This window comes from Gallinula chloropus, assembly GCF_964237585.1.
Source record: "Gallinula chloropus genome assembly, chromosome: 28".
NCBI lineage: Eukaryota > Metazoa > Chordata > Aves > Gruiformes > Rallidae > Gallinula > Gallinula chloropus.
Window position 1 is genome coordinate 3,938,320 of NC_140113.1, and position 12,038 is coordinate 3,950,357.

General features: G+C 46.6%; 1 protein-coding gene across 1 annotated transcript; it reads left to right on the forward strand.

The window, feature by feature from the left end:
- Positions 1 to 3,207: 3,207 nt before the first annotated feature.
- LOC311201724 (semaphorin-4D-like) lies at positions 3,208 to 6,940 on the forward strand (the record flags this gene model as incomplete). Its single annotated transcript, XM_084276151.1, is given in 9 exon segments — positions 3,208 to 3,333; positions 3,656 to 3,827; positions 5,091 to 5,251; positions 5,601 to 5,823; positions 6,291 to 6,331; positions 6,334 to 6,360; positions 6,366 to 6,407; positions 6,795 to 6,837; positions 6,840 to 6,940. Coding segments are annotated over 9 exon segments (936 nt in total).
- Positions 6,941 to 12,038: the final 5,098 nt, after the last annotated feature.

Here is a 12,038-nt window from a genome sequence, read left to right on the forward strand (position 1 = left end):
TTTAAATCAACAAACCTTTCTCTTTCCCTATGTGTGTGGTTTACTGTTGCTATTAAATTCTAATTCCTTATTTAGACAGGATATGAGGGGGGAAAACCGCAACAAATTGAAGTTTAACACTTGGGCAGCCGCCTTCTATGGGGAGGTAAAGTGAGTGACACCAGCCAGGTCTGTCCTTTGCTTTCATACTGACAGCCAGGAAAAACTTTCCTGAGGCAAGCTCTGGCTTTTCCTTCAAAAATGTACTGTGTGTCAGGACCTGGTTCTAGAAGAAAGGATGTTTGCTCTCCTGGGAGAGAAGGGAGGAGATCCCCGTTTTGGGGGAGGTACCCTAACAGTGAGAGAAGTTCAGTTGGTGGTGCACTGCTTGGAGTAACTGTTGGACTAATAGAGGTGGTTTGGGGGGCTTTTTTACCTTTGAAGCTTTTATTTGGTGTAATGCCAGTCATGTTTTTCCTATTTATTTTTTGGTTTGTGGTTTGTTTCTTCTGTAGAAGACACTACAGCATCCTTAGTGTGAACGGTTATTCTGTGCTGTTATACCCAAAACCTTTCCTTTTGTAGTCCTGATACTCCGTTCTGCTTTAACCTTGGTCCTGATGTGTTGTGCCCAAAGCAAGCCTGGACTCAGAAATCCCCATGCTGTTGTTCTGGGTTGTTCTCTATCCTACAAGCAGGTCTATTTTCCAATTAAAAACCGGATTCCCAACACTCTGCCTCATCTTTAAACCTCTGCCTATCTGGGACTGAGGGGCCGGTCACACCCAGCCTGTAGATCTGAGCAATAATCACACCGTATCGGGGACACGCTCCAAGGACGAGCAGGTGAAGAGCTTGTGTCAGCCTTGTGCAGCGGGAAACCTGCTGAGCCGCAGCGAGTGTGGACAATGTGTGCGTTATCCGTGGGCAATAAAGTGACTGCTGGTACGAAAGCGCTGGCCCGCGGTGTGTTCTCTTCAGCCTCCCCCCCGGGGCCTGCCTGCCCTTGGGGCCCGGCTCGGTCATGGCGCCTTCCCCCCTGCGCGGGGAACGGCCCCGGTCCCTCGCCTGGCCGCGGACGAGCGCGGAACGGGCCCGACGCGTCTCTAAACCGGGTCAGGCTGGTGGAGCCGCTCCCACCGAGAGTGAAGCCCGGCGGCTCCCAGCGCTGCCTGACGCCGCTCCTCGCCGGGGCAGGGGCTGGCGGTACCGACCCCCGCGGCTCCCGTGAGGCAGGTTGCGCCGGGACGGTGACAGGGAGCCGGCAGCCGGCTGGACAGCGGCGGGCCGCCCCCTCAGGCGTCTCCATAGGTCCCGGTGCGGCCGCTGCCCAGCAGCCGGCAATGCTGTGAGTGCCCCGGCACCCAGCGCTCCTTCCCCCGGCGCGTGTGCGGGGGGGCTCCGGCCGGTGGCGGGACGGGAGGAGGCAGGACCGGGCCCGCCACGCTCGGCTCCCCCGGCCGGCACCCGCGGGGCTCGGCGGTCGGCGACGCGAGGCTGAGGAGGCGGCGCCATTTTGTGGGGGTGTGGGCGGGGGGCGGCGGAGCGTCCCTGGCATCCCCAGATGGGTGACTGGCTCCCCGGAGCGGTGCTGGGACCCTGTCCCTCAGGCCTGAGTGACCCCCGTTGCACTGTGCTGCCTGTGCACCTCGAGGAAGGGGTTAAAGGAAAGCGTTCTGTGGGAGTTCTGGGGTTGGGGAGGGGTGTGAAGTCCTGGGTGCTGCCAGCAAAGCTGGTCCCTGGAACGAACACCCCAGTCACAGAGGGAGGTCTGTGCTGCTGGGCAGCCTCTGTGGGCGCAGGTTACGATAGAGGGGTCTACAGAAGTCATTCCATACTGTCCTGGGGTTCCCAGCCTGTTCCAGTAACGAGAAGTGTGCCAACCTAACCAGCGTGCTCCTTGGCTGACACTAGTGCATCGGCTGTTGGCGTTTGCCTGCAGATGAAAGTGCAGAAGGAACAGAGATTCCCTTTACGAAGGCAGATTTGGAATCTGGCCCCGTGGTTTCCCTAATTGCAGATGACAACTACGAGCTTTAGTTCTGCTCGGGTTTCCTTGTGTTGGCTGGAGGGCACGTTCCGTCAGGTGGACTGCCAAAAGGCCAGGCATAAGTACCTGATTCTAATTACCTTAAGGAAATACACATTTTTTTCATAACATACAGTTTATTTGATATCTTTGTATATATATATTAATAGCATAGATCTAAACCCCTGGAGAATTACTTTAAATAAAGCAGTTTTATCTATGATTTTTCTTAAATACCAAAAATAGCTGCTGCAAAGTGCTGCCGCTTGTTCTTGCTGTTTGTGAAATAATACTTAGGTACCCTGGAGGAAACCTGAAACAGATGAGAATCATGGGCTTGGCACAAAGCTTGGCTTGCTGGAATTGCCACTAGAGCAGTGTCTGATTAGCATAAATACAGATAACAGCCACAAAATCTTGTAAAAGGGCATGGCTGTCCATCTCTCAGTAAAAAAATAAGGTAATCAAATAGTAAACTTAAATTGCTTTTAATTTTAGGACATCTGGAAATAGTCACCTGAACAGAAAACTTAAGAGCTTTTGTCAAGTTTCAGAAAATATTTGAAGACTACAGATACTTTGGAGGGCTTCTGCAGGATGCTCTTGAGAACCATGAAGAGATTGCTCCCTGTAACTATTTAATGACACGGAATAAATACTTTCAATAACTTACTCTGAGTTGATCTCTGAACATACATGTTGCTGCTGCCGTCCTTTACCTTGTTCTGTAATTAACAGAAGACACAAAAGCATCTGTTCCAAACTGCATTCCCAGAAAAACAGTAAAATACCAAAGTAAGTGAAAACCAGTCATTTCACAAGCAGAGAGAAACATGGCACAGGGCTGGGAGGTTATTTATTAGGCATAGAAAGGATGCCACGGACTGTTCCACCTCGAGTGGTGCAGATGCACTCATGCAGGTGACAGGGAGCAGCGCCTGAAGAAGAATTATTGTAGCTGGAGGTTGAGGCTTACAGGTGGTAATAACAGTGTTGTTTATTTTCCTGTAGTAAATTGGGAAAAGAATGTCCATGCATTTATTCAAATACTTTCATGTTGTTTAGAAAACGTTCAGCCCACAGAAAAGTTCAACTGGACTTATTTTAAAACAGGATTTGGCATCTGTGTTTCTCTTGGAATAAACTTAGAATGTTTTGTGTATTTACGTGGTTCAGAGCCAAACTGTGTCAACGTGGAGATGCATGACAGTGAATCCAGCCCAGGTGGAAACCATGATAAAATCTACGTGTTCCTCACCAAAACAGCCGTTGAATTTGAATTCTGTGACAAGCTTCTGGTGCCCAGAGCTGCCCACATCTCCAGAGTTAGTATTGCAGTGTGAAGGTTTTGTTGAATGTGTTTCTGATGAAGCTTTGTAGTCCAGTGATTAACAGTGGTATCTGCACTGGCTGAGCAAGAACAATTCTCCTGTATGCATTTTATTTCTGAACTGGCTTCCTCTTTCTCCTGCTAGGACAGAACCAGCAGTTCAGGCTGCATTTGACATTTAAACCTTTTTCCTTTGCCTTTGAGCAGAGATTTGTAGTGAAAGGCCAACTACATTCTTCCCCACAACAGGATTATTAAGTGAAAGTGATGTCTGTTTCTTGATGTTCCTACAGACCCCGTGTTGTTCCTTCACTTAGGGTGACCTTGGTGGCAAACGTGTCTTGCAGAGAAGATGGACATCCTTTCTAAAGTCCCACCTTTCCTGTGCCATTCCAGAGTTAAACTTCCATTTCAATATTCTCCAGGACATCTTTTTACTTAGGAGAAGGAGGTGGCAGGACAGCGTATTTTATGGTAAGGCAGAGGGCTGTGTCTGCTACTAACGATTGTAATGACCTGAGTAAGGGTTCTCACTTCAGCATCACTAGCCTGAGCACAGCCCTTTGGCTTTACCTCAGAACTACCAGCTACTCAGGCTGCATGTTTTAATGGACCACATTTGTTTTCCTAGCAACGTGATCCAACTGAGCAAACGTTATCATCTGACACAGAATGTTTTTGGTTCCTGGGCCAAAACCTTCAATTAAAGACCAACCAGAAGCTGCTCCTAAGCCAAGTTCTTAGAGCTGTGTTTTCTGTGTCGGATGGTGGGGCAATTAAAGCTAATTACATATAAAATTACATAATCACATACACAAAGCCCTCGATTCTTCTGGTCTTGACAGCACTAAACAGAGTAGCAGACATTTCAAGGTGCAGGATTCTTCTCCTGTTCCAAAAGAAGTGTGTGCTGTGGCCAGCTCCTGACTAGCTCTTTCTTAATTCTCTGGCTAATGAACAAGACAACATCTATCACAATTTACATCTCAGAAAACACCCGTGACAAAGCAACATGAGGTAATCCTCATGTTTTATAAAAGCATCAGAATTACACTCAGCACAGCCCAGCTCTACCTGCTGCCACACATTTGCCTGTCAGTTTACACCCACTGGACTTTACAGGAGTTTTATTTCAGGTTATGGCAGGTTGGGTTCCATGTGTTCTCAAGTGGGAATCTGTGGAACAGTTATTCCTTTGGGTGTGGCAAAGAGACTTTGACTTGGTGTTCACTGGTAGAACTGGAATCACACCGGTGTCTGATCCAGACACTCCTGATAGTCTGCCTAAATTTTCAGTCATCATTTTGAAAAGCAGCATAATTGGAGGCAAAGAGGGAAAGTATTGTGTTCTTCAGTCAGATGGGTTGAAAGGATTAGAAGAATTAATGGTCTGTGTCAGAAGGGTGGAGCTAAAGGGAGAGGAATCCTGTCAAACATCGATTGCCATAATACTTGGGCTCATCTGTTTGCAAGAAAGGCTGTCAGAAGGTCCTCATTCAATTGCTTTGAGGGCAGTTACTTGACTTTTAACAAAAACATATTTAATATCCTATTTTACGAGTGTCTTTGTTTTATTCTCAGTGAATCAGGAAAACTGCAACAGAGAAGTGTTGTTAGTGTTGGGTATCTTTTGACTAATGCTGAGCAGGACAGAGCAGTGTGCACCGTGGAGATGGGTTATTTCACTTGCAGTGTCTCTGTGTAGAAGCCAGTAAAACTTGCTTTTACTTTGTGTGTTCTGGTTTTGTCTCCTAAGGGGAAGACTAGAGGTATCAGCTGTTTGTGCATACAGCATGAAAAACATTCAGGAAGCCTTCTCCAAAGGAAACTACAAAGGACCAGTCGCTGTGGAGCATTTCCCTGTTAAGTGGATGGTATACAGGGGAGCAGTGCCAGTTCCACGTCCTGGTGCTGTAAATATGAATTTACTAGTTATAATTAAAGAACAGGCTCTGCATTAGCTTTTTTATTTTTAATGAGTAGCAAACCTCTAGCTCATGTTTTACCCATATAAAAGCAGTGTTTGTAGCCAGCAAAGAGATGCTGCTTTCTCATCCCCTCATGCAAAGATGCCTAGAAAAGCTGCCTTGCTTCCAGTGCTGCTCCACGAGAGATATGGGGTTATTGGCTAGTCCATAAAGGGTGAGGAAAATAGTTCTGTCATTGGAAGAGAAGGAGGAATGACTGAATGCTTGGAAGGAAATAACACCTTGGTAAAATGTAAAAGCCACTGTAATGATGTTGGTTCTGGTTTGTTTCTAGTGCACTGATAATTTTGCCCGGAGCATTGGGTATAACACTTCCTCTGACTTGCCTGACAAGGTTCTGCAGTTTGTTAGAGATCACCCTCTAATGGATACTTCTGTAAATCCAATCGGGAACAGACCCGTGCTGCTGAAGAGAGGCTCCAACTACACCAGGATTGTAGTAGACAGAGTCACTGGCCTCGACAAGCAAACCCACGATGTGATGTTTCTAGGAACAGGTAAGTGCTTTTGTTTCAGGGAAAGAGAATATACATTTTGATGTATTTTGTTCCAGATTGTTTTCCTGAGACTTCAAAAAAGTAAAAGTATTCATTAGTTCTGTTTGAAGTTTTGCATTCAGAAGCTGTCTTGCCAGTTTAATATTTTCACCCCAGTTAGATTAAATGTGTTTGGTTTGTTGGACATTAAAAGGCTCTCTTTAGAAACTTTCCATATCAAAGGAGGCTCGACATCATAATATTTGCAAATGTGTGGATTGTTTGAGGTCTTTTTTCCCCTGAAAAAAAATCACTGCTTCTCCCTTACTGAAAGGAAAAATAAGAATTGCTTTGAAGAATTAAAAAAATTCCCTTTGCCCAAGAATGTCTTCTAAATCACTATCTAATTTCAATATGAATTATGTGGCTAAAGTGTTATGCTGTGTTTAAACAAGTTTATCTTTAGAAATACATTTCATTTTATGCAGATGATGGATATTTGCATAAAGCTTTCAGCAGCGATGGGGAAATATGTTCATTGTGGAAGAGCTACAGCTGTTCAGTCTCCTCAGCCTGTGCAGTCTCTCCAGCTGCCTTCTGAAAAGGTACAACTCCTGTCCCTATGTATGGGAAGTGACTGCTGGAATAGCTTGCCTTAGGCCTGGCTCTTCTGTGGTGTTCTGAATGCCTGTAGATGCCTCATCATCCTACTTCCATCATTTATTCCTTTATGGAACAGATGCATGAAATGTCTTTCTTCTGTAGAAGAAGAAATTGCATGTGTAAAAATACAGCTGAAACAAGCCTTTATGTTCATTAAAAACCAGAGAAGGAACTCTGGGGGTTTTTTCTCATTCATATCCCCATCTAATCCTACAAGATCTTTAGTGTACTGACAGTTTTACTAAATACCACAGAATTTTATAAGCCCTATTAAAAAATGGCAGCTTGAGATCTCAGTATTGTAACAGAACTCCCTCTGTCTTTTCTAGGGAATGCTGTACGCTGGGTCCCTGTCTCAAGTGGTGCAGCTTCCCAGTGCCACCAGTACAAGTTGTGCTTGGACTGTGTCCTGGCCAGGGATCCCTGCTGTGCCTGGGCTCAGCCTGCCAGGCTGGGCCCATGGAGTAACAACTGAAAACCACCTGTAACACCAGCCTGGGACAGTGCCTGGAAACAGGGTGATACGAGGTAGAACATTTCTTGCCAGGGTTTCCATCTGTTTGGGTTTAGGGGCTTTTCCTTTATTTATTTCTTTCAGGAATTTAATTCAGAGTGTGAAACACGGGGATGCTTCCAGCTGCCTTAGTGTAGGGATGTGAGTGTTTGTTTTAAGAAAGAATATTTGAACTGCATGTGATCAGAATACTTTGTGCTCACTGGGATTCTTGAGTTACTGAAACCCACAGAATTAAAGTCATGTTGATTATTACTTTTGAAGTAAGACCAAAAAACCCCACACTGAGCTGGTACCGCCTAACGCTCTTAACCCTCTTGATCTCAAAATCACAATGCTCCAGACTGAAAGTCTTTCTCTTGAGTGACTCACTGGAAGTTACTAGTGTCCCTCCCAAACCCACTTTGCAGAAATGGCCCAACATACCAGCTGTCCCATTAAATCTGTCCCAGCTTTGGGGTGCTGTTCTGCAGCCACATGACATGCTATTCCAGAGCACACGTACAAAGAAGGCTATTTCCTACCAGCCATTGAAAATCACTATTTTTAGTGGGATTGGAAAATCAATCACTTGTAATGTAGAGGTGCAGGTGTGTGTGATCTGGTTTTATTACCCAGTGACTTCATAATGAGCTGCAAGATACATTGCTTTCTTCCCTGACACAGGCTGTATCTCTTACCTCCACTTATGTCTCTTTAAAGTCAGAGTTGTCTTTAGTCCTGTATGATGTAGACTGCCCGACAAATGATAATAAGGCAATCAGTGGGAGGGTTGGGAACGTTTACATGGCTGATCTGAGTGTTGTGCAGACATCAAAGCGTTTCTGTGAAGAGATGTCATTAACAGGTACAGAAGTTGAGGCATACAAAGGTGAATTCGTTTATGCATGGCTGTGTATACAGGTGAGGCAAAGTCAGATTAAAATCTGGGAGTCTTAAACTTCTAGTCCTGCATTCATTCCAGTGCACAGTGGTGGGAATAGGGCCAGCAGGTTCTCACAAATAGTCAGTGGCAATGGGATTTCTTTGTCTTTACCTGTTTATTCCGTGTTGTCAGACCGATGAATTCAATGTTGTATTTATTTGAACATGTGTTTGGCTTTGTAACCTATCCAATCTTCAGTATTCTCACTTAAAAAAATTAATAATTTCAGAAAATAGTGTGAAAAAATGTCTCTTTACCCTTGGAAACAATGTCCATCTGAAGTGTGTGCCTCTGTCCAACCTGGCAGGTGTGGTGCAGAAGTTTAATGGGAGCAGACTGCAGGCTGAGGACTCGAGATGCCTCCTCTATGATGGAGAACAGCGATACTGAACATAACAGCGGATGCAGCCGGGCTCTGTGACTGTGTGTTGGTGGAGAAATCCAGGGGGAAGGAGTTCCTGATCACCCTGGCTCGCTATGCCCTTTAAACCCAAGAAAAGACAGAGGAAGCAAATGCTGTTGCCACAGCACATAAGCTGTGGCTTTCCAGTCTTTGCTGCCACCTTTGCTGAACAAGGTGGCAAATCAGGAATCTATGGACAGCCAAAGGGAGACACTTGGTTTGAAACTCTTGGGGGCTGGATTTGCGCTTCTCTTCTTGTTCTTGCTGGTTTGGAACTTCTACAAGGGTCTGCCCTTGGAAGAGCAGAGAAACCAGCTCAAAAAACACTGGTGCAGCTGGCTTGGGAAGTCCAGCACCAGCTACAGAGGGGTCAGGCAGTGTGAGGAAGAGCCCAGCCACACAAACCAACGTGTCCTGTGCTAGTGAATCGACGCTGGTGAGCTTCTCTCAAGGCGCAGAGTGGGAGTGCAGAGCAGTGCAAGTTCCACAGGGCGCTGGGAGCTCGCTGCTCACGGAGCTGTTTGGTTAAGATGACATGATGTTTCCTGCTAAGGAATGTGGAATGTAAATTGGGGTAGGAGTCAGAGACTCTTGAGTTGAGGATGACAAGCTGCATTGTGTGTTACATTAGCTGTGTTACCAGTTCCTGCTTTAGAAAGCAGAATTCCTTGTTTGGGTTTCTTTCTGACATGATGGAACCGTAAGAATAAATTTCTTTCAAAAATTGACTCTGATCCAGTTTTTTGTAGTGTTGGGGTTGCCCAATTAGAGAAATTAATACTCCAGAAGCTAATAATACCTAGCATTTAGTGCTTTCACCTTCAGAGTTTCTGTTTAATCTACGAATAGCAACTAATTAAGTCTCCCCATGCCCCGAGAGGTTGCCACTACCCTCATTTCACATGTGAGGTGAAATTGCTTGTCACTGGCCATCGTGAGTATTGGTGTCAGATCTGGTGCTGTGTTAGAAGCTCCTGAGTCATCTTCCTCTATTTTACCTTCTCTCTTTCCCTCTCCCTTTGTTTAGGCTCTCAAAACACTTTCCCACATGTCTTTTTCCAATGCGTTTTAGTGACCTTTACGATCCATCTTCTTCGTCCCCCAAATGCTGTGAATCAATCCATGTACTTGATGGTTACTTTGAATTCATTCCTGAGGTGTGGTTGGAATTCAGAGGTTGTGGCTCCTTTTGTTAAAGGCTGGTGGAAGTTGAGTGGTTTTTTGTGGATGCTTTTTTCTTCATCTTCAGATAAATGTTTTCTTGTTTGGAAAATAACACGGGCTCTTGATCACAGAGGTGCTGGGACAAAAGGCTACGCTGCCTCGCTCTGTCTCTTGCCAGACATGCATAAAGGACAGTGCTCTTCTGGACACAAACTGCTGCTTTTTCTCCCCAGTGCATGGAAATGGATCCTCCTGTGTTGGTCTGTACTGGCTGTGGCAAAGCACCTGCTTTCCAGTTAAACTTGGGAATGAAGGTGATGTGTGCAGCATCCTGTACACCTGGGTGGGAAGACAGACCAGATCAGCAGCTCTTTGGCATCTTTTCTCCTGTAAAACATGGATAGGTTATGCTTCTTTACACAGTCCTTTCTTTTTGGATGCCTTCTCTCTCCCAGGATCAAATGATTCTGCTACGGCAGCATCCCTCTCGCTCTCCCTGGAAGGCTGTAAAGGTGGGAGCACCCTCAGCATTTCTGGCAAGGTGAAGCCACCGGTACAAAGTGCAGACAAGGGAACTCTCCAAAACGGACATCTGAGGATCAGGAGACCAGAGAGCTGCTGGGAAACTGTTATGCCAAGACTCACCTGGCTGCATTTCAGCGCTTGCACCAGTGCATGCAGAAACAAGATGTGCAGTGCAGTTTGAAAGGGAGTCTGTGTCCTTGTGGGTTCTGTTACCTGTATTCCTGCTCCCCAGGTGCAAAGGTCTGTATGGCAGTGAGTGGTGTGGAGTGGGTACTGGTATGTAACTGGTAGCAGAGGGAAGTGATGGAAATTTCCATTCCTACCTTTGGGGACACTTCCTCTCTTCCCTTAGTGGAAGGAAGTGGAGATGGAATACAAAACCCCGTTTCAGAAAATCCTCACAAGGCTACTGGCATTTGGGTTTAGTTCAATTCCTGCTGATCCAATTACCCTAATTTAAATGTGTAAAATAATTAGCTTCTAGGAGAAGTCATAGGTAAGTTACATTTAACAGGTCGATATGAAAGATACTGTGCCCTACTTTCAGTCGCATCTGCGGTGCAGTTTTAGTCCTGTGTCATTGGCTGCCACGTTGCAAGTAGGAAGGACGGGGAATATGGGGCAAGAGGACGGAGCTGCCATAGTCCTTGAGCTGCTTCTTCAGCTGCCAGCTCAGACCAGCCACCCCGAGCTGCTCTGACTCACGCCCTGCGAGGACTCCTCGGAGTGTACACCAGCACGCAGTGAAAACACCAGTGTTCCCCGCTGCTCCCAGCCTTGGCTTGGCTCTGGCAGTGCCAAAACCCTTTTGTGCTGGCAGCTGCTGTGGTTTCACACAGAGCAATTTGGAACACGCTGGGATGTCACACATGGCAGCAGAGCGTAACCCCGAGCACAGGAGTGATGGTCATGGGGACACTGGAGACAGGGAGTTACACCATCTCAGTACATCTCCCTTCCAACTACTTCCCACCGTAGGGTTGAGGTAGAACGCTGAGAGCACAGTGTGAGAGGGGATACTGATAGTGGTTTCACTGCTTACTGAACTCTGATCCGAATATTGCTGCATTATGAATGCTACCTCCACCTTTTATTGTCAGATTACTGGTACGGAGCCTACTATTCTGGTACAAGTTCTGAAGTTACTAACCCGTGGAGAAATTAATGTGCAGAACTGTCTGGGGTCAACAACGTCTCTCTGGGGAAGATTTCCTACTGAAGTGTCCTGATAAGCGAAGGAGTGTAACGGGGACTGGGACCATCCAGCAGCAGCACAGCTCAGCAGCTCTGTGTCTGCATCCTGTTAGAGCAGGGACATATTTTTAGGCAAACCTGAGGCATTGGTGGGAATGAGGTGAGGAATATTGGCGTTCAACCGGGATTTGAGCGTACTGACAGAAGGATCTGGGTGGAAGTGCAGAAATAATGAAGCCAAACTTCATGTTCCCTATGGGGCGTGTTTGTATGAGGAGCTTGCACGGTTGCTACTTGTTCTAGAACCTCTTTAGAACCTGTCTGTGGCTTCCAAGTCACTGACTTGGAGCCAGAACAGCTACAGGCTGTAGAGCCGATTCACCCTGCAGTTGATTCTGGTCAGTTCTGCTTTCATCACTTGGCAGCGTTTGGGGCAGGCCCCATCCTTGTCTGCTCATGTGGAACCTCAGGGTAGATGCACGTTGGGCTCTGCCAGAACAGAACACGAGCAGCGCCCGGAGTAGCTGCCATTTGCAACCTCTCTGCAGCAAACCTGTTGGGTATGGGGTGGAAAAGGAGCAGACATGCAAAGATCTGTTCCCGGTCTGGCTGGCTGGCTGTCTTCACGAGGTCCTGGTCCATCTCTGCATCTTCTTCCTTAAAACCCCCACATCTTATTCCTAATCTGACCTTCTCCACATCTGCTTCCAGCCCTGGGAGCTTGTCACACCTGTGCTGGCCGGAGTGGGCAGCACTCTTGTCTGATTCCCTGCCGCCGGGAAGCTTTTCCCATGGCTGTGATCAAGTCCCACCACGTCCTTTTCTTTGGTCAAGCACTTTTAATTCCT